Here is a 22,336-nt window from a genome sequence, read left to right as displayed (position 1 = left end):
AGACTGGAGGAATCCGATTAGTTAGGGAATCCTACAATCCATACATTTGTATACTGTAAATTAATTGATGTACCATATTCTATACAGTATTCATTTTGGAATCGGTAAAAAAACCTACACATTCCTAGCAAATATAAATGGACAGTTAACGCCACTTTAGTCGCACAGTAAAGCCTTTCAAAGTCAGTCTAATAATAATAATAAAAACATAATAGTTTCAATTTATAATGCACACATTATTCGCTCGCTCTCGAAGAGAGAGAATGACGCAAAGGCGTGGCGAACCACAGACGAGCGGGAAGGCAGCCAGGTGCTGAGTTTGCATCAATAATTTCCCAAGCTCTGAGGTCCTCAATATGTGAAGATGGTTTAATTCATAATAAAGGTTTTTGGGTTAGATTGCATAAATATAAATGTGTCGTTAACCCACCACCACCTGACACAGCCAATGAGTAAGGTTTGTCACGTGAAAAACACGTGCTAATTAGCTATTACTTCAGCACATCGGTGTGATGGCAAGTAAGCCCACAACAATAACAATTGAATATGCCGTTTCGCTGGCCATTGCAACCAGCTTCATCAGGCGATTTGCCAGAATTGTGAAGAAGTCTTCCTGCTTCCGCTCTTAAATAGAGCACTGTAGATAACCCAAAAACCTTTATTATGAATAATATTGGTCGCGAAAGCCTGTGTTAAAATGTTTTCAGCCAATTTGTTAATATGTTGGAAGAAACCAGAGCACCCGGGAAAAAAACCCGCACATGCACATTCTGTCCCATGCAGATGGAACAGATGGAGTCCCCGTTTGCTGAACCGCCCTCTCTTGGCAAGTCTGGCTATGGCACCTCGACGCCCACGGAAAGGGAGCGTCGCAACATCCGTGCGGTGGTCCACCAAGCCCCCAGTGGCTCCACAGTGATGGATTTTACTAAAGGCCACGTGCGGAGCCACCACTGCCAGCCAGCTACGTGGAGAGAGCCTTCCTGGTTATGGGGGATTGCAACAAAAAATGTTTTAATGACATATAGCTTGAATTAATACCTAACACTTACATTTAATCAACACTTGATATCTATCCGCTAACTACTAATTACCATTAACTAAATATCTCGAATGTAATAACACTTAAAAACACATCACAATAGTCTGAGCGGTGTCACCATCAGGGACGGTTCACGAGATATTATGACTGTGTAGAAGGCAACAATCTTCTTCCTGTTAAGTATTTGCCGTGTAAGTACTGGATCATATTAATATTAAAAAAACTATACAAAATTATTACAATACATACTATGTATTAATTTTTTTTTAATGAAAGTAATGGACTCAGAAAATGAATGCAATGTACACAATTCAGTAATCTGTGATATGATTGAAGAATCAAGGAATGCATGGCACAAGCAGAGTGCACTTTCAAACGATTGCATCAGCCTGCCATGAGGTCTGAAGATTGCAGCACTTTGGCCGTTAATATCTTTGCACATCAATATCTTTAAATTAAATTAAATATATTTTAATTAAAAACATATATTACTGATACCATAATTCTGTATCATTTCACGCTCAGCTTATTTAAGACAGGAACTGTACAAGCCAATTTATTTTGGGATTGTCTTTTACATGAATGTTTTTTTCAGGCACTCTTTCCATAATAACCTAAATTCTGGCTAACCCGTGTGCATATTCTGTTTGCCTGTATATAACACACAAACATCACATATACTATAATGTAGCTCGCTGGAAAACCCAGCTACTGTATAGTGAATGTAACAGCCTTTCGCAGCTACAGGGGCCAGATGAACCTATCACATACAACATGTACACATTGAAAGACATCGAACTTATGGATGCCAATTCCAAGCATTACCGTGAGCTTCGGAATCAATACGTATAGACTGCATCAATTCAACGTTACAGGCCAAGGTCATATAGTTGGTCACTGCGTCGCGCTTTCAGGTGCGCTTCTGCGGCCGTATGGAACGCTCTTCCTTCCGATATTACGAAGCCACTGGAGCAACGCACTTTAAAACGATCTGGAATGAAAATTTAATTTTATTTAGAACTGCTTCTTGTGTTCAGTTTGTTGTCCTTCCCCCCGCACCTCCGATTAGCACGGTTGGCTCTGTACGGCGCGAAAGAAGTTCAACGTACGAACACATTCATACAAGGTTACAATCGGTGGCTATGAACAGAGAGGGCAGCGAGGTGGGGTGCCGATGCATTGTGAATATTATTGCATGGGGCTCTGGAGGGCACTCGGCGGTAATCATTATAAACCCTCACCCTCTGCATGCCTCACGCCGATTAGAGAAAAGCTCATTGTCGACTCAGACCCGAGGCCCTGCGTCCAAGATGGGCCTAAGGTACTAAAGTGTACGCGGTACACACCGACGCGGGTAAGGGGAGCGGAGTGCTGTGCAATGTCACGTACCGCGGTGCTTTAACATTGCAGTTATTAAAATGATTCACCACATTTACATTCAGTGTTATTGTCAGTGTATCCATTTGTAATGCATGTATTTTCAACTTGTTAATGCAGTGCATTTACAGCTGAGATACCCGAGAAAGTAATCGATTTACCCGATACGCATTGCCGTTTCGATTGCTCGACTATTCAGATTGCACGGCAATAGTTGGTGGGGGGGGGGGGGGGTGAAACATTTAACTTCGGCTCCCAGATGTGCCGCTGGATGGGAGGTGATGGCCGGGGGCTTGGCAATGCCACCGGCATCATCAGCCGCGTCACGCTGGGTGTGGCTTGTCGGGGGTTTCCCGTCTTCAGGAGGCGGGATGTTAGGGTGCTCGCTCTTTTCAAAGGGGTCCGTGTAATCGACCACACATATGTAATCCAGTCGATTATGGACTTCTTTGCTTGATTCATCCACTCAATCGATTAATTATCGCAACTCTAAAATAGACACGCGGATGGTACACCAGTGTGTAAATGTGATTTCTGTCCTCGTGTCCTGCCCCCAGCGTTTGCTTGTGGCATAATTTCCTTCTGAGATGCAAAGTACAAGCTTCTGCAAAACTCGCCTTTGCCACTGTGCACGTAGAATCCCCGCCCTCTAGTGGAAATGTCTGATCACGACCGCAATTTGGATATTTTATCTGAGGAAGATTCACAATGTAGTGTAATACAATTTGGATGTATACATCGCAGCGTCTAAATATGCAATGACAGCCCAACGTGCGGTACAAAACAGCGGGGCATGGGCCTCGCTGGGGAGAAGAGATTATCCATAATGTATTTTGTAACGAGAAAGAAAAGAGTAATTGGAAAAGAGACATTGTGAATGCACAAAAAATAGCCAAGCCTCTTAAGCCCTCTAGAGAGAGATGATTAGAAAAAGTGGCGATGTAAATACAAGACGCAATTTGGCGGGGGGGGGGGGGGGAAATTTTGGCCCCTCATTTCCAATCGCAGCAGGAACAGTAGCAATGTTACACGTGGAATTTGTTTAACTATTTTTTTAAACCGAGTAAAGCCCCACTGAGCGAAGGAGCTCTATCTCAAGGGTGACTCGGGCGGCAGACATCACCAACATATTCCATTATCACGGGTTAAAAAAAAAGTAATAGCATTCATGTTATAAAATTAGATTCGCACTTGAACTTCAGTCATTTTAATGGAGTCAATTTAAATAGGGAGATGGCAGAATGGATATGCGAAGAGACTAAAAAAGGTTCCAAAACTTTGGGGCAGCCACATTAAATATTTTTTTATCCAAATTGTGTACAAAATCTGGGAATTATTAACAGGCAATCAGACGCACGTCACCAACCTTTAGGATTGTCCAATGGTGATAACAACGGGTCAGACAAATAAAGTGCAGATCTATGGACCAATAGCCGTGTAAATGAGAATAGCTTTGCTGTGAAAATGTCTTCTCGCGTCCAAGGACATTTGCCCAGCCATGGCACAGAGGAGGTCACAGTGATGCGTCCTCCCATATGGAGCATGCACTGCAAATATAATGGGGCTAGTTTTTTTTGTAGAAATCACATCTTTGTGAACCTGCCTATTTTTTTTCTAAATCAGCTGTTTTTGTACATTCATAATGTCTCTTTCTCAGACGTAAAAATTGTTTTTTATATATAAAAAATGCATGTATATTGTGAAACCTCATTATAACGCTGCCGCTTTGTGCCCATTCCGACACCAATCGTCCTGTCTAGAGCGCCTGATTTGCTGTACGTTCCCTCACAACATTGTCCCACATCAACCGTTCATTTTGGCTGATCCCCTCAAATACCTTCCAGTAAATTCTCTCGAAATTTGGTCACTTAAATAAGCTGGAATTCTGGGCGTGCCGAGAAGGATGCCATAAATAAATCCGAGTTTTAAAATTCAACCACAAACAGACATGATTAAAGCTGCGTTCCGTAAATCTCCTTGGCAATCCAGTGTATGAAATGCAAGATGTGCTTGTCGACATTACAAAGTATGTGTCGCCATTCCCTAACGTAAGAATTACAATGAATGTGTATTATATGCACTAGCAATTATAAACATATATTCTTATCCGTTGCACGAAATTCTGAGAACACTTGCCCCCTGCCCACCTTGGCCTTGCCACGTGCTCTTAGTCATCTCACTCTCTTTGGTTTTTCACATTTATTTGAAAAACCAAATACATTCTTCAAGGTCAGCGAATCTCAGTCTTCCGACTCTACTTCAGAGGTGAGTAACCTTCTCAACAACGAGGTAGTACATTCTGTAATTACACCACTCTTTGCTCGATTATCTTTATTTATAACAAATACTATAACATTGCGCTTTTGTATGTGATTCTGAATCGTCTTGATCTCCTCAGCAATACAGTATAATAATGCTCATCATAATAATGGTGTCACCACAGCATTCTAAGCAGCTGTAGCAATTCCTCATATTTGGCCGAAAGTTAGATCCTGTATGCAGATGCACGGTAGTGTCCTGCATCTCAGCAGCCTTATTTATTTTCTAAATGATTCTCCACGTGTTAGAATGTTTATTAAAGACGACGATGTCTTGATGTATGCTAATACATAATTTATGATGACATCTGATATTGACGATAATGGCTGAAGGATTGTTTTTTTTTTCCCCCACCTGCCAGCGTCCCTTTAGCGAGAAACTCTTTGATGCGGTTTGCGCGACGGAGGTGGAAGGCTTTCGTAATCTCTTGGTTCATGAAGCCCTCGTCGTTCAGAAGGTTCGCCACCATCATGCGCAGGTCAAACACCTGCGGGCATTCGGATGACAAAACAAACGGCGACACGGGGCGTTATGCCTGCACAAAAAGCACGCCAGAGCCACTGCAGAGTTTATGGATACTGCTGCTGCAGCGGTGTAATGCCTAGCGAACTACGTCTCACAATGAAGAGGTCACAATTCAGATTCCATCTTCCGGCGTGGCAGTTGAAAACAATTAACCCCCCCCGCATCTGTCCACCTAGCAGTGTAAATGGGATTATAGACTGCGTCGACCATGGCTGTAAATTAAATAATCACCTTAACGCCTGGGAGCCTGAGCTCTAGCAACGGAGCTACATCCCAGGCCTTAAATTAAATTGAACCCCGCACTAAATGCATTACGTGGTGTGGCGTAGCGTGTGTGTGTGTGCAGTCGCCACATTAGTTAAAGTGGCACAAGTGTTGGCAGTGCATCTCATTCATTCAGCCTCCGAATGGATTTTCATTATTGAGCCTCTCCTCGGATGACATCAAGAGGGATTGGTGAAGGCTTTGGGGCCACACGCGTGATGGGAGGAAAACCTATTCATAACTCGACAACGTCACACCCCTGACACCCACACCAATAGCCTCACGCCTGACCCTGATCCATCTCTGAGGTGACACGAGACACTAATGGGCCATATGTAGCTACGGCGTCACAACGTTCACAGACTAAGGGCGCTTAATCCACTGACCTAATTCCCTTGGCAATGGTGGCGCGCAAGTAAAGAAGCCCAGGTGTTTCCGACTTGCTGAATAAGCCACCACAATGTATTTCACAAGCCTCTGCAATTAGGGTATGAATACACCTGCGATTAACTAATCTCAAACTTCATACATATTTGTAATCAATCGCTTGTTGCAGAGCCTCAACTACTATGCGTTATGGTGTTATATTTACTTTTTGTGATTACCAAATCGTATTAGCCGCAGACAAAAGATATAATAAATTGGTCGTTACCATCATTCTGGCGGGCATAATGGTACACATCTGTAATCCAGCACCTTGGACAAGGACTCGGGAGATCACGAACAGTTGTGAGCCATCAACAAACAGACACTGACCAGCTGCTCGGCAATGAAGTACCTGCAGGATGCTTCCCTTCAATGAACAGCACTGGAAACATCAGTGTGAAGGGTTCGTCATTACCTGCTGTCTCCTCCTGGCAAGGACACAAACCCCTTTCCTTGCTGAATAATTTAGCGTAGATAGCCTTATTGTCTGAGTGAACACTGAAATGTTTTTGCAGAATTTAATAATGCAAGATACATCACTGGTAAGGCATAACAAACAAAAAATCGATCAACAGAGTGTTGTGTACCCATTTATGCTGCTATGTGGACAGAGGAAGGGGTATTATAGAACCTGGCCCATTTGTTCAACTGCCACACCGGGACATGGAACTTGGAACCCTCAGGATTGCCGTTACACTACAGCAGCGTCTGCTACGCAAATGTAAAATAAAACATGAATTCCAACCATTTTCAATCCCACGAAAGAATGAAGACCTCCCCACCACAAATTGGCAATGGAAGGTTTTGGCCATACTGCAACTCGTACTGGTCAGTACGAGTTGGTGGGAGAGAGGCGGTGTGGGAGAACAGAATCGGTTCCAATATCACTCGCCACCGTCAGCCATGGCTGGGATTTGAACTTGGGTCGTCATGCCCGTGGCGCGACGCGTGACCCACACAGTGTACCGCCGCTCCGCCCCCCGGCTAGCGGACTGACGGGCCGAACGTTGAACCCGTTTAGGCGAGGGTCGCGGGGCAGAAAAGACGCGGCTGGCGGGGGCCTTGCCTCGAGAGCCTCGGCGATGGCGGCGATCTGCATGAGCTGCTCCCTGCGCAGGCCCTCCTCGAGGCGTCCCGCGTACAGGTAGCGCAGCACAGCGCGCAGGGGGCCCACGCGCACCCCGCGGTCGGCCGTCACCACCGTGGCGAGCCGCCGGCGGCCCGTGCGGGCGTCCTCGGCCCACTCGAGGTGCACGCTGACGAAGCCGCGGCCCCAGCCCACGAGCGAGCGGGATGCCACCACCTGGGCGCGGAGGTCGCTCGGTTAGCGCTCGTCGCGCACACAAAGTGCTTGCCACAGATGGACCGCGATCAATACCTCGCTGATCTCGTCAAGCAGCGTAAACCGTCACGCAAACTCCGGTCATCCTCGCAGCAGCGGCGGCTTTTGGCTGGCCGTCGGACAAAGACGGTCACCGCATCGCGCGCTTTCAGATGCGCTTCTGCGGCCGTCTGGAACGTTTTTCCAATATTAGGAAGCCACTGGAGCTACGCACTTTTAAATCTAGATTGAAAACGAATTACTTTAAACTGCTTTCTGTGCTTAGTTTGCTGTCCTTCTTCGTACCTCCAATTAGCATGGTTGGTTAAGTACGATACGAAAGAAGTTCAACACACACGCGAAAGTGCTGTGCAGATGCCAACGTCGAGGTTTACTGGACACAACGGGAGGGCTTCGGGAGAGAGCCCGCGTCGTTTTGCTGCTCCCCCCGTTGAAGGAGCGCAGGCCAGGGTCACGTTGTTGTGAAAGGTAACGTGAGAGCACGGAATAGGTGGGCCACCGTGAGAAGGCTACCGTCGCCCACCGCTGTTTCAGCCACGGTGGTGGTGGTGCTGTCTCATTTGGGGGCCCCAAAGCGGACGTTACGTCGGGGGTGCGCCCACCCCCCCCTCTTAATTTACGAACTCCTCATGGGATGTCAGAAGAGATGTAGACGAGCGATAGAAATGTAGTGAGATGGCATGAATGTTGTGGAGTAATAATATGCGAGAAGAGAGACACAGATGAGACAGAGAGGAGATGACATGAAAGAGGTGTAGGCAAGGAGGCGTAGTGAGATGGTGAGAGAAGAGAGCTGCAGACAAGATAGAGATGAGAAGTATTCATAAGCTTGTTTATGTGAATTAGCGCTCTATGTTTGTTTGGACATGAATTAGAGCTATTATTTGGTGCACTCGAATTTCCTACATGAGTCGAAGGCCCATTTGAGCTGCTTGTGTTCCGAGGCATTTCTTTGAGTTTGCGTAATATTACCGCCACCACTGCGAGCTGTCTTACGTCTCGGCGATCACGGTCCCTGGTCTTTCAGTCAAAACCTTAGTCAAACGATTCCAGTAATGAAATGTCGGTGCGAGGTGGCGCGCAATTTTTCTCTACCAATATTTCGAGGTCAGCCAGCCAGTGAACTCGGTATGTACATGTTTAAACAAATGAATCATTTGGCGGGACCCCGGGGTCCCGCAAAAATCAGGTCAATAATTATTATTTTTCAGTCCGCCCACTCGTGATCCCGACAGCAACGCGCCGCCCACCCAGACTCGCGCCAACAAGCGCCAGCAGGCGGCGATCAACACGATGGGCGCCACCCCACCGGCCAAACACAAGCCCCGGGGGGGCGTCCGCCGCAGTCGCGCGCGGTGACGACGCCCTCCGGTCAGCCGTCGATCCTCAGCTTCTTTGCCAAGGCGAGCCCGCCGCCCCCCAGGCGGTGAATTTAACGTGTTTATGTAATTTTTCAACTTTGTTGTCGGTAAGGCAAGACTCGTGTCGCTACGCGGTTTTTCCCACCCCGGGGCAGTGATGGGACCCCGGGGTCCCGCCAATTGCTTCATATACTGTATAGCCAATTACCATGTTTGATTCTTCTTGCTCAGTACAATGCAGTCTCTTAAGACCGTAACTCAAATTACCTAATGGCTCAGACTAATAGTTAATTCCGTCTCCGCACAAACAGCAGTGCTTATCGCACAGCAGCCATAGCCGTCATCACGCTTGACGAATCTCATCTCCCAGTAGCCATCGTTAGATCAAATACAAATAAATGAAAAACAATTGGTCACTGAGTATTTCCGTGACTATCCTCGTTCGCGAAACGAACGACGCACCTGACCCAGGCCCTGCTGCGCCGCCGAGCCCAGCTTGATGCTGCCGTCGCTGCGGGATGCTCGAAGCCGCCGGCGGTTTTCGTCGGCCACGTTGCCGTGGCCTCCTCCTCCACCGCCGCCGCCGCCGCCTCCGCCACCTCCACCGCAGCAGCCGGCTTCATCCCGAGGTTCCTTGCTCCACACCTTGAGGCTGAGGGCCCTGGTGAGGAGCCCGCGCCCGTGGCTCCTGGCCTGCAGCCTCTCCGCCGGCGTCTGCGGCGTCTTTTCGGCAGCCTCCGCCGCACGCGGCCGCTCCGCACGCTCCTCCTCCTCCTCCTCCGGGGAGGGGGGGGCGTCCGCCTCGTCGCGACTCGGTCGCTCGGCTCCGCTCGGGTCGACGTCTCCATCGGCGCCGCTCGAAACGGCCCTGTCGCTCGCCGAAAGACTTCGGTCCGTCTCCGGCCGCCCGCTCTCTTGGCCGTCCGCGCCGAAAGCGGCTGCGGCGCCGGAGGCGTCCGTTTGGCCGGCAGCCTGATTGTTGTTGTCGTTGTTGTGGTGGTGGTGGTGGTCGCCCTCGCACTCGGAGGAGGCCTCGAGCAGGTCCATGGTGAAGAGGTCGTGGAATTTGGAGCAGGCGATGGCCAGGTAGACGCGGTGAGCGTGCAACCGCTCGCCCTCCTGCAGCAGGAAGCTCACGTCGGAGCAGATGGGGGGGTCACCCAGCAGCGTGGCCCAGGGGTCCGGGTCCCCGAGAGGGCTGCACGGTGGCGGCGGCGGCACGCGGATCGGAGGCGGTGGGGGCCGGGGCGGAAGGCACGGCTCCTGCATGCGCGGACGCTGCACCTGCAGGGCGGATCGGAGGGGGTTGAACAATTTGGCAGTGTTTACTTCGTCGAACTTTGGCGCATCTGTGACAATCGAATAATGCTGCCACATTCACGGCAAGGGGGAAACCTAGACGTTATGCGCCACTTTGCGGAATAATTTCAAGTTGTCGGCATAATGCAATTAGGTTTTTTTTGTGTTCAGCGCTGCCATTGAACGTCCAATATTGCGCTCGTGTGGAATTATTTAACAAGGTAGCTCAAAAAGAATATGTCTGTGCATCTTGGTCAGTGCAGTTTTGTAAAGGGGGCAGATATTACTCCATGTACAATTTCTGGAGAATGTAATGGTGAGGGGTTGGGGTAGTGATAGGGGCTGGGGTAGGCCTGGTCGTAGCTGGGAGGCGAGAGTAGCTCAGGAGAAGGGATGCTAATAATGATGATGACAACGAGCACTGCCCACGCATTTGCGTAATATACATGGCAAGGGTGGAGGGTGCATACACGGCAAGGGTGGAGGGTGAATACACGGCATGGGTGGAGGGTGAATACACGGCATGGGTGGAGGGTGAATACACGGCAAGGGTGGAGGGTGAATACACGGCAAGGGTGGAGGGTGAATACACGGCATGGGTGGAGGTTAATACATGGCCTGGGTGGAGGGTGAATACACGGCATGGGTGGAGGGTGAATACACGGCATGGGTGGAGGGTGTATACATGGCCAAGGTGGAGGGTGAATACACGGCATGGGTGGAGGGTGAATACACGGCCAGGGTGGAGGGTGAATACACGGCATGGGTGGAGGGTGAATACACGGCATGGGTGGAGGGTGAATACACGGCATGGGTGGAGGGTGAATACACGGCAAGGGTGGAGGGTGAATACACGGCATGGGTGGAGGGTGAATACACGGCATGGGTGGAGGGTGAATACACGGCATGGGTGGAGGGTGAATACACGGCATGGGTGGAGGGTGAATACACGGCATGGGTGGAGGGTGAATACACGGCATGGGTGGAGGGTGAATACACGGCATGGGTGGAGGGTGAATACACGGCATGGGTGGAGGGTGAATACACGGCATGGGTGGAGGGTGAATACACGGCATGGGTGGAGGGCGAATACACGGCATGGGTGGAGGGCGAATACACGGCATGGGTGGAGGGTGAATACACGGCATGGGTGGAGGGTGAATACACGGCATGGGTGGAGGGTGAATACACGGCATGGGTGGAGGGTGAATACACGGCATGGGTGGAGGGTGAATACACGGCATGGGTGGAGGGTGAATACACGGCATGGGTGGAGGGTGAATACACGGCATGGGTGGAGGGTGAATACACGGCCTGGGTGGAGGGTGAATACACGGCATGGGTGGAGCGTGAATACACGGCATGGGTGGAGGGTGAATACACGGCCTGGGTGGAGGGTGAATACACGGCATTGGTGGAGAGTGAATACACGACCGCCGGGGTGCTAAAAGGACATTGTCACAATCGACCGCCGCAGGGCGCAGTGTGCACACAGGCGGTGCTGCCCCCGCGCCCCGGGCCTGACCTTGCGCAGGTGAGCCTTCCAGAACTGCAGGTTGCGACGGGCGAGCAGGGAGGCGCGGATGGCGTTGTCGAAGACGTCCTTCACTCCAAACTGCGCGACGACGCTCGTCTCGTAGTACGGCACACCGAGCTCGCGCGCGACCTCTCGACCCCTCTCCGGGGCCAGGATGTCGCCCGGCTTGATCAGCCTGCGGCGTCACGGTCACACCCGCCCAAGCGTCACCCGGTCACGCTCATTGCTCCTGAGATTCGTAGCCAAAAGGCGGTCCTTGTACGGCGTAGTTGAGAAATTAGTAATGGAATTTTTTTACATTTTAGTTTTGCCTAGCAAAAGCTGTGGCTGTGTTGTACAAGCGAGCACGCACGCAATGCAATTTGCAACACGATCTGGATTTATACCGTACGCAGCGTCTCAAGTGTATACGTATACACGTGTACACGTGTATATGCGTGCTCATGTTATCCCCATTGGGCCTAATTTAAATGTTAGAGCAGACACTGCCAGCAAGCACCTTTCCCGGATATCACTGTCAGCGTCCACTGGAAGTCTTCTTTAATCGCACAATCAGGAATGATGTATGAATGTTTACCTGATACATGAAGGGACGGTGTAACAATCGCTACGCATGCCGGGCCACTAATGTCTTTCCAATGCTGATCGTTGACACAACCACACCAGATACTCGGCATAGACGGAGATAACACGGGGAAGGGTTCAGTAAAGGTTCAGATGTCACCTGTGGCTAATGGCCAGGAATTTAAACCGGGTCACCAGGATTGTAGTAAAGTGGGCAAAGCACTGCACTCCTGCTCCTGATGAAGTATTTCGCACTAGCACACAAACACACCCAATGCAGTGACACGCACAACAGATACCAATACCCGCCATTCGCCACTAAGTGACGGTGACGTCACCACAGCGCCTGTGCCAGGCCACGTGCACTTTGAGGCCATGTAAAGTGTCGAAGGCTTGCAGACAGGAGGTCTCGGGACAGACCGAGGTGCCATGGGTTGGCTGACTGAGATGACTGTCTGATGCACCAGCTGTACCCCCTACTGTGCCAACTTGCTGTATTTTAGCCGCCCTGCGCTCCTTTCATTGTTGTGAGCGTTGCTCCTCTGCCCTCCGTTGTTGCTGGAGGGCGAATGCCTTCAACTGCCCAGTAGCGTCCTTCACGAGCCTCCTCCATCGAGACCGATCTTGACACCGCTGGCACCAGTAGTCGGCAAGTCCACTCAGCTCCACATCCTCCCTACCGCACCAGTTTATCTCTTCTCCAGCCCATGTGGTGCCCGATTAAGCCCCCTCTATGCAGCCAAACAGAAGCTGCTTGGGGAACCTGTGGCTGGGCATGCGGGCTATATGACCCAGCCAACGCAGCCTTGCCTGAATGTTTCTAACCAGCGCATATGTTCCATTAGAGGGGTCCACATTCCACAAGCATAGAGATGGGAGGGCATGACTGTGGCTGAGAAGACCCGAAGCTTCGTGCGGAGCGACAGACCAGGTAGCTACCACAAAGCCAATGAAAAGATGCCCCCCGAATGATTCGGAGTGAGACCTCTGCTGTCAAACCGGAGCTGGTCATGAGCACATTGCCCAGGTATGGGAAACTCTCCACTCTCTCCACTGCTGAGGTGGAGTGTTTGGTAACACAAGGTACTCAGGCACAGATACCAGACACCCCACAAGAAGGACCGTTGCACAAAACGTTGGCCTGTCATCTCCAGTATTACTATCATAAGGCAGCGTTAATGCTGAATGAACAACTTACAGGCAGGATCAGCGAAGCGTTCTTTTATAACGAGTGTCTGTAATTGGTAACCAAGGGGCAAGCAACGTTTAATTTTGCTGCACGAATACAACTTCGGTGGAGGGCAGTGGAGCAAAATCCGAAGTTGTATTGTACTTCTATGCTCCCACATCTATGCTCCTTGCCTTCACCAACCGTTACTGACCAGCATGGTCAAGTATGGTCATATAACTCCCACGACCCGCACGGCGTGGGGAGGCCCTTATCCAACAGTGGATTTACAAAAAGGACTGTACCTATACATGTCACTGGAGCTTACGTGTCTGATTCTCAGGCTTCGTGGAAGTAAACAAACCCACATTGATGTCATCTCTTCCTAAATTACTGATGCCCAGTGTTACAGAACTAATCTAAAGCAATAGCACCGTTAGTGGAAGGTAGCAGAGGACGACTGCAAAAAACACGGAGAGGAGAAAGAGGCACACGAATGGAAAGGAATGACATGGAATAATCAGCCACAGATTGCAGATGATGACGATAATCAACAGTGGAGGGCTGCATCGGCCAACCATACCGGGGCTGGCGTGACATTGGGGCCACGTTGAAAATGAGTACGACTCCTGCGTGATAACAATTAAAGTACAATGCAGCTTGGCCTCACCTGGCCTGGCCAGGCCCTGCTTGGCCTCACCTGGCTTACCCGCCGAGCAGCCTGCACGCACGATCTACAGCCTCCAGGTCGGGCCCTCGTCCGGCAGTGGATTGATAAGGGGCTGTACAAGTGCACGTACAATGTAGCTTGGCCTGGCGTGGCCTGGGCCTGGCTCGGTCCCGCCTGTCCTGGCTTACCGGCCGAGGGGCCTGCGCGCGCGGTTCACAGCCTCCAGGTCGGCGTAGCGGAGGTCAAGCTGGCAGCCGACGAGCAGCACGGGCGTGCGGGGGCAGAAGTGCTTGATCTCGGGGAACCACTTGGTGCGCACGTGGCGCAGAGAGTTGGGGCTGGCGATGGAGAAGCACACCACCACCACGTCCGACCTGCCGCAGCGCACGAGGAAAGCAGATGCAGGGAACCAGAGGTCACAGAGGTGAAGCCGGTCCAAAGCCTCTCGTGGAGGTGAAGCCAAGTCGAGCGAACTTATTTTTGGTTCACATGGTGGCGCCTCTGTGGCACAAATCTTCCACTCAGAGCGCCATCATCACATCATTAATCAAAACAATAAACAATTCTATACAGTTTAATAAAAGAATTAAAAGCAAGTTGTGACTGAGTTGGTTGAACACATTGTACGTGCACTTTTTGTCATCACGATTGCTGACCGCAGACCCAAAGACACCAAGTGGCCAGCAACATACGGCACTATTGAATTAGATTTAAACAAATGAACACGTTTCTTAAATTGAGTAAGATTATAAGAGCTTGGGAAAAGAGACGGTGGTAGGGAATTCCAAAGTGGAGCAGTGCGAACAAAGAAGCAGATAGAGAAGTGATGTGGCCTGCAGTGTGGTGAGCAGTGAGTGGGTGAGTGAGTTGTTACCTGCAGTGTGGTGAGCAGTGGGTGGGTGAGTGAGTGAGTTGTGTCCTGCAATGTGGTGAGCAGTGGGTGGGTGAGTGAGTTGTGACCTGCAGTGTGGTGAGCAGTGGGTGTGTGGGTGAGTTGTGACCTGCAGTGTGGTGAGCAGTGAGTGTGTGGGTGAGTTGTGACCTGCAGTGTGGTGAGCAGTGAGTGTGTGGGTGAGTGAGTTGTGACCTGCAGTGTGGTGAGCAGTGAGTGAGTGGGTGGGTGAGTGAGTTGTTGTGACCTGCAGTGTGGTGAGCAGTGAGTGGGTGGATGGGTGAGTTGTTACCTGCAGTGTGGTGAGCAGTGAGTGTGTGGGTGAGTTTCTGTGACCTGCAGTGTGGTGAGCAGTGAGTGGGTGGGTGGGTGAGTTGCTGTGACCTGCAGTGTGGTGAGCAGTGAGTGGGTGAGTAGTTGTGACCAACAATTCACTTGTCAAGGCTCAGGGCCGTGATTTTATTTGAGCATGTATACCCTTTCTCGTCTCTACAGCCTTGTTTCTATTGTTTCTTGTTTGGTCCATTGTACAGTTGCGTTTACTCTGCTAACCTCATTGTGACAACAGGTAATGTTCATGAAATTTGCAAAACATGGTAAAAAAAAACAACTCTTTTGTGCATGATTAGATGCATGTATCACAATCTATATTTATGTTGAATCAAATTACGTGAGATTTACGTTTTTACCTGTACTCCATATTCATGTATTTCTGAAAATCTGCATTCATAATATCTTTTTTAAAGCAGTTGTACGAGATATACTCGCAATCACTGTACAAGCTCAACCCGCTTAGCTTCTGGGATCTGATATGGTTGGGCGCATTCCAGGTGCTCCTGATAAACACTGTACCGTTACTTTCCAACAAAGCCTCAGCATGTAGTGAATTAAACTGCATGCATCGCAAGCCGAAGCTTAACATTACCGAGGAATTTGTGCCGTATTTGATTCGATGATTTCGGTTCGCGAGTGGACAATATATAGATAATGGTTCCCACGACCGGGAGTGCAACATTCCCCACTACTGTCACCGTGCCACATACAAACCGCTGGCTTATGTGGACATTTTATAGCCACCAAATAATCTAAAGGCATGTTGTTTCTCAATGTGGAGGGGAAACACCCCCCCCCCCACCGAGAAAAATCCACGCGACCACAGAGAGAACGTGCAAACTCCACACATACAGGCGTCAGGGTCGGGATCGAACCCACGGCCTCCTGTATACCTGGCGAGGGAGTTAACATCTCACCACAACAGCGCCCCTAACATTTATCCATGCCTTGCGTGTAAATAGGCGAGCGTCTATTACCACTTGGACTTTCTGTGCATTTTATTTTCAGTCCTCGCAGCAACAAAGTGAAAGAAAACCTGCCGAATCCGTATAACTGGATATCTGTCACAAACCCATATATATTTAAAAAAAAAAACTGAAAAAAAGTGGGTAATTTACAAAGGACTTATTTTTTTTATGACATTCAAAATGATTTTTTTTTTATTGATTAAATGTTTCTAAAGGCTATTGAATTTCGAGTAAAGACATTTCAAAGGTTACATTTTGAAGGTCTGTTCAATCAGTGTACTTCAAACTGTCATTGAAAAGGACAAAGTGGACCTCTTCAACATATTACGTTTCTTATCGGTCTAAACTTTCAAAGGCATCGCAGGAGCAGCTCAATATGTGGATTGTATTCCAACGTTGCAAGAATAGAAAAATCTGGGCTGTCTCTGTGCTTCCTTGATGCAAACAAATATATATATACCCCCAAAACAGTCCTCTCAAGTAACGGTCATTGGGTAACAAAATTCCTCGAAAAACTCGGAATTCACTTTCAAAGCACATTCAGTCCCTCTCTGTTTACACCAGCGCAAGCAGTCGAAGAGGCAAAGGTGCAGTCCTGCAATCGTTGGCTCCACGCCACTGCTGGTGGAAGGGCCCTCTAGAGCTCGACGAGCATAAAACCATCGTCACGCAAACTCCGGTCGTCCTCGCAGCAGCAGCGGCTTTAGGCTAACCATCCAACGAAGGCGGTCACCGCATCGCGCGGTTATCAGATGCGCTTCTGAAGGCCGTGTGCAACGATCTCTCCCTTGCGATATTAGGAAGCCACCGGAGCTATGCACTTGCAAATCTCGACTGAAAACTAATTTCGTCAGAGCTGCTTTTTTACGTTTAGTTTGTTGTGCTTCCCACCACACCTCCGATTCGCACCGTTGACTACGTACGGTGCGAAAGAAGGCCAACATAAATACATAAAGCTCACTTTAGAAATTTAGTCTCGGTGTATTTTTTCACGCTGGCCAAATTCTTCCAGGTCTGCGCTGTAACCATTAACACCGCTGCGCTGGACAAAGGCGGAGAGATTTTCAGGAACATCACGGGACCTCCCTTGCCAGTATCAAAATATAAGAATAGTTTTTAACCTTTCTGGCAATAAAACAAGTGTTAAGATGTTAAAACACCAAACAGAATCATGTCTACATTAACCACATGTACTTGTGGTGAACATGCAACTAAAACACATGCTCTGGTAGTATATGTTGCATTGTCTTTGAAACTGACTGGTCCGCACTAGAGACAGCTTTCTTTAAAGCCTAGTCTCAAACGGTGTTAGACCAGAGGACGCCAAAAGGCGAACAGCACAAAGACAATGCCACTATCAGAGTAATGAGAGCTCGGGGTGAGCAGCTACATCATGGGACCTCCCTTGCGTGCCCCGAAGATGCATCGGACCCAGCCTTTTAGGGTCCTCTGGTCTAACACTGTTTGAGACTAGGCTCTAAAGAAAGCTGTCTCTGGTGTGGACCAATCAGTTTCAAAGACATGCAACATATACTACCAGAGCATGTTTTTTCGTTGCATGTTCACCACAAGTATATGTGGTTAATGGAGACATCATTCCTTGAAAAAAGGTTTCTGTCTGGGGTTTTAACATCTAAACACCTGCCAGAAAGGGTAAAACCTATTCTTAGAATTTTATTAAACTTACCCCACTGGTTCAGCCACCGCGCCTGGAGATGGAATCTAACTGGTGACTGCTCTGGGTCGCAGCACGTATTGTATAATATCACATGGGTTTATTCGGTACAAATTCGAGTCCTGTACAGTGAAGCAACTTTGTCATCATGTTAAATTGTTCATTTGTCTTTAAGCGCTATTTGGCTCAGTCACTCGGCAAAAAAGATTACACACATTCACATCATGTGCCACCGAGATATAGGCAGATTGCTTAACATTTAGACGTACAATTAATGTGCCAGTGCATGCACTATCTGCTGTGTCGTAGGCATTCAAATATATTGTGGTTTGCAGTCACAGTCCAAATCCTCAATGGGAATAGTTAACTGCCGTCAAGAAAAAAATGAATAACAACGCTCCCTCCCCTGTGCCGTCTCCCAGGTGCCCCTTAGAAAACAAGCGACACCGTATCCCGTGGTGAATGTAATGCTCCGAGGGCTTCCTGTTGACCGATCTCAATGGTCTTCCAGGAAAGTGGTCCGACACAAACCTGATGTTAGCCCTGGCGTGCGTTCAAGCGACAGCACGCGCACACGTGCAGTAGTGCAGCGGTTGGCGCACTAGTTCGATTCCCCGCTCACGGCCAACACCAGCGACGATGATCTGAGCCGGTCTGCGCCTCCCTTAGGTCGACTCAGCCTCAAATGAGTACCTGGTGCGGCGTGTGGTAAACATCGCCACTGGGGAGGCAAAGGCGGCCGGGCGTGGTGCCTGGCCACCCACACCCTCGTTGTGTGCCGCAGTGCCGGCCTTCATCGGTGCTGCTCGCTAACAGCACTTGCCCCAACAGTCTTTCACAGGCTACACGGGGGGGGGGGGGGGGGGATAGTCGTCTTTGCTTGCCCCACGTCGACTCGACGTGAGCGTGCGTGCGGCGCGTTGATGCAGCGCGCCGCTTGTTCTCGGGCACGCGAGGGACACGTGAAGGCGGCAGCGATTGCGTGCCCCGATGATGCATCGGACCCATCCGCCAAGGGCACTGCAGTCGCAACAGCGTGTCCCTGTGACTTTTCTCTCAACCTGTGTAAGTGACTGCGCCTTCGAAGTGCAGGTATTATTTTTTTTATTATGAACATAGTAAGCGTCGTGTGAATTTCAATTTTATGACGGGTGAAATTGGCCCGTGTGCAGGTTGTTGCATCGAAGAACCACGAGGGATGGAAACGGCCTGGGGAGGCCTTCACTCAGCAGTGGATTGATCATGGCTGCTGATGATGATGATGATTACATTAGGATCCACACGCTCAAATAAGCATTGGGTAGTGTACACCTCGGATGGCGATTTCCAAGACAGCGATTTATAATCCACATATCCGACAAAAACCGTTGACTTCCCACCAACTGGTACACATCTACCCAGAGGAAAATGATGATCTGAGTCGAGCCCACTCTCAGATCAGCATCCAAGTGCTAAAGTTTCAATGTTAATACTCTTTGGTTTTATTCGGTAAAGTCACGTGGGTAAAAAAAATTGAAATAAAATAAAAGAAACAATTAAAACACGACGTTTCGGAGGCAACGCAAGCTTCCGTCTTCAGGTGGAACCAGTCACAGCAAAATCACCTGAAGACGGAAGCTTGCGTTGCCTCCGAAACGTCGTGTTTTAATTGTTTCTTTTATATTATTTTATTTTAATTTATTTTAATTTGTTTTACCTACGTGACTTTATCGAATAAAACCAAAGAGTATGAATCCTTGCAGTCACGAAAGCTTCAAATCTAGAATTTCAATGTTAAGTTTCAATGAAAATTTGATCTTTCTTTTCATTTGTTTTGCCTTTAAAACTTTCCATGAATAGCACAGCAAATCTCGCATAGCAGTCTGCCTGCGTACATTTTTTCATGATAACAGCTTGGGGTATTATGGGCAGAGTAATCCCCGAAAAAAGTCCGATGTGATTTCATAGGTAATGGAAAGCACAACGCCGAGTGAATCTTAGAGCGACGGTTTTTGGGGGGCAGTCAATCAGCGCCTGATTGCACACGTGGCACGGCAGCGTATTCCACGTGTATATAACGCGCACTAATGACGAGCTCAGGGCACATATTATCGTGCATTTTAAAATAGACATTAGAAGCAGCAGAGGTAGCATCAATCCACACTTTCCCCGGCGCACTAAATGTAGCCGCACACGTTTGTTCAAGTGCTTGTCGTGCATGGCAATGAAGCGACGCGGCAAATAGTGACAACATGAATGGACGCTGCACAGACGGCTCAATGTGAACGAAATCGTCCACTCGGCGGAATTCAGCCAGTGCCCTTGAGATCCCAATGTTTGGCTCGGTGACAGAGAGCCGCCCGTTGCCAAGCGTTGCTGGCCAATGGCCATGTCTTCTCGAGGAACGTTCACCTTCAAGACTTGATTAAAAATCCATTTTAGAATCAACGGGGATAACGGGAGCAAGCGCGCGTCGCAAAGTCACGGCTGTCATCGAGCGTTGTTATAAATAGAGGTTAAATGTACGGATGTTTGTATGTACGTTGAACTTCTTTTGCCCAGTACATAGCCAACCGTGCTAAAAATGATTATTTTCCTGGAAATCGTCTTTATGCGGGGGAAAGCTTGACCAGACGTGGCGATTCATACCACTAAGTCCTCGCTTTGGAGGCGAGTTCGGTGGATTCGCGCGGATATCTCCATGTGCATTCATGCCAGACTCCCAAACTCTAGAGCTATGACATGGTCGGTATGACATAAAATAGGTTGGTTACCTATCTGTATCGATTTTTGAGAGTTATAACCTCATACGTATCGGGTTTCTCCAGATGCTGCAGATTTCTCACCAGTGAGGACAGTAATAACGTAATTAAGGCATTTTCCAAATAACCCAAGCAGGACTGTCCTGAATCTTGTCTCAGATATCCTTAGGCTTTCCTAGATAATTAAGGACAATTTCAACCGTTTAATTTTCAGCGGCCAAAATAGGCCAAATATATATTTTATCTTTTTTGCACACAATGGTGTTTATTGACACTAGATCATTGCAGTCACTGTGGTGTTGAAAAAGCTGTTGCGATGCAATTAGTAAACTAGGATTGTTCTTTATACCTAATAATAAATTGTTATATAATTAATTAAAAACTCATATATGTTCAAATGTCCTGCATATAGCCAGGAAGTCCTCACTGAGTCTCCAGTCTTCTTTAGGAGGGTTTTGCTTGTCCCAATACCGCAAGGGCGAGGGATAAAAAATCAGGGTACCCAGAGAAAAAGCACAAATATGATAATAAAAATATGTAGGCACAGCTCAGTTACTCAAGTCTATTCTAGAGTTAGACACAAGTTCCAGTTAACACGTTATTTAAAGTGTTTATTCCAATTAAAATGTGCGTGGGGGAGTACAAATCTCAATTGGGCCTGAGCCAACTGTGGACATTTCACATTGGTATGGTAGAAGCCAGTCTCTCCATTGTGTTTTTCACGTCTTACAAACTTCTAACCCCATTTTACTGGTACAAAAGGATGAGCATTCCGACTGAACTCACATTTCTCTGCCGTATTCCGCCTGAGAGTCACAGCCCAATAAAAACCAAAACAGGCGAATACGGAAAACGGTTGTTCGTCAAAAAAAGTATATGACTTAACACGCTGGAATGAATCTGAAGAAAATGAAAAACGATGAATGCGAGAACCGAATTTGATTCCAGCCGAGCGTTAAGAACAGTTTTAGATCAATCCCAAAAAATAAAGAATTTAGGTCACATAATTGGCCACCTGTATTCAAGTGTGAAGCCGGGAATTGTTACATCTGGCCACGGACAAGGTGATGGGAGTGCATGGGTTTGTGCTTTCATGAGCATTTCGCATGCCTGTCCACGTGCGCATCTGACATTGCACGACTCCACGCGCTGGCAGTGTTTACGTACGTGCGTGCACATGCGCGCACTGACTCAAAAACGCTAACAATGTGTTCAGTGATTTTTTTTTGTTGTTGCTGCAGGCAAAGCACGTGCGTGGTAAACTGATGACCGTGCTGCTTGCGTTTGGCACCTCCCACGGCACGCGAGGTCATTTCAAGGACAGGCCGTCTGAGAGTCTGGTTGAGTAGTGCGCGTCATATATTTTGCTGTGGTGCATTGCCCCGGGTCACGAAATGCACAATTCTGCTTTCGGCATGTTTTTTTTCCTGTTAATTTCTGCTTGGAATAGCAAGAGCACGCCATCCACTGAGAGAAAAATGTCGATGTCAACTCTGGAGCGGAGCTATCCGATTGTTTAAATCATCGGCCGCTCCACTGACTACAGGTGCAATATACTCGCCTCTTTCCATAACACGAAAAACAGTTGGAGAAAACAAAGCCTCTCCTCTGTTCCGACATGTGCTATCAGACAGGAGGATGATGAGCAGGGCTTGGCGACAGAATCGCCATCATCAGCTGCGGTGGCCTGCAGGGGGGGGGGGGGGGGGGGGGGTTTCCCGCCTTCAAGAAGGCGGGATGTGGGGGCGGCCGCTAATTTTTAAAGGGGCTCGAGTAATCGGCGACAGAAAGAGCGTTCGATTACACTTCCGTTGGCAAATCAACTTATTCGGT

At 48.7% G+C, this 22,336-nt stretch overlaps 1 protein-coding gene across 3 annotated transcripts in view; it reads right to left on the bottom strand.

Moving 5' to 3' along the window:
• LOC116941211 (rho-related BTB domain-containing protein 2-like) overlaps nucleotides 1-22,336 on the bottom strand; it is a 102,611-nt gene that overhangs the window by 21,593 nt on the left and 58,682 nt on the right. For all 3 annotated transcript variants that reach the window (XM_032952019.2, XM_032952020.2, XM_076066375.1), the window contains 5 exons: nucleotides 14,083-14,268; nucleotides 11,481-11,667; nucleotides 9,119-9,940; nucleotides 7,020-7,256; nucleotides 5,093-5,225 (listed from right to left, as the gene is read on the bottom strand). In XM_032952019.2, the coding sequence (XP_032807910.2) occupies nucleotides 5,093-5,225; nucleotides 7,020-7,256; nucleotides 9,119-9,940; nucleotides 11,481-11,667; nucleotides 14,083-14,268 (1,565 nt within the window). The remainder of the gene's footprint in view (nucleotides 1-5,092; nucleotides 5,226-7,019; nucleotides 7,257-9,118; nucleotides 9,941-11,480; nucleotides 11,668-14,082; nucleotides 14,269-22,336) is intronic.

This window comes from Petromyzon marinus, chromosome 11 (genome assembly GCF_048934315.1).
Source record: "Petromyzon marinus isolate PM22_M1 ecotype Great Lakes invasive population chromosome 11, UKy_Petmar_22M1.pri1.0, whole genome shotgun sequence".
In the NCBI taxonomy this organism is placed as follows: domain Eukaryota; kingdom Metazoa; phylum Chordata; class Hyperoartia; order Petromyzontiformes; family Petromyzontidae; genus Petromyzon; species Petromyzon marinus.
This window is presented reverse-complemented; position numbering and strand designations above follow the sequence as displayed.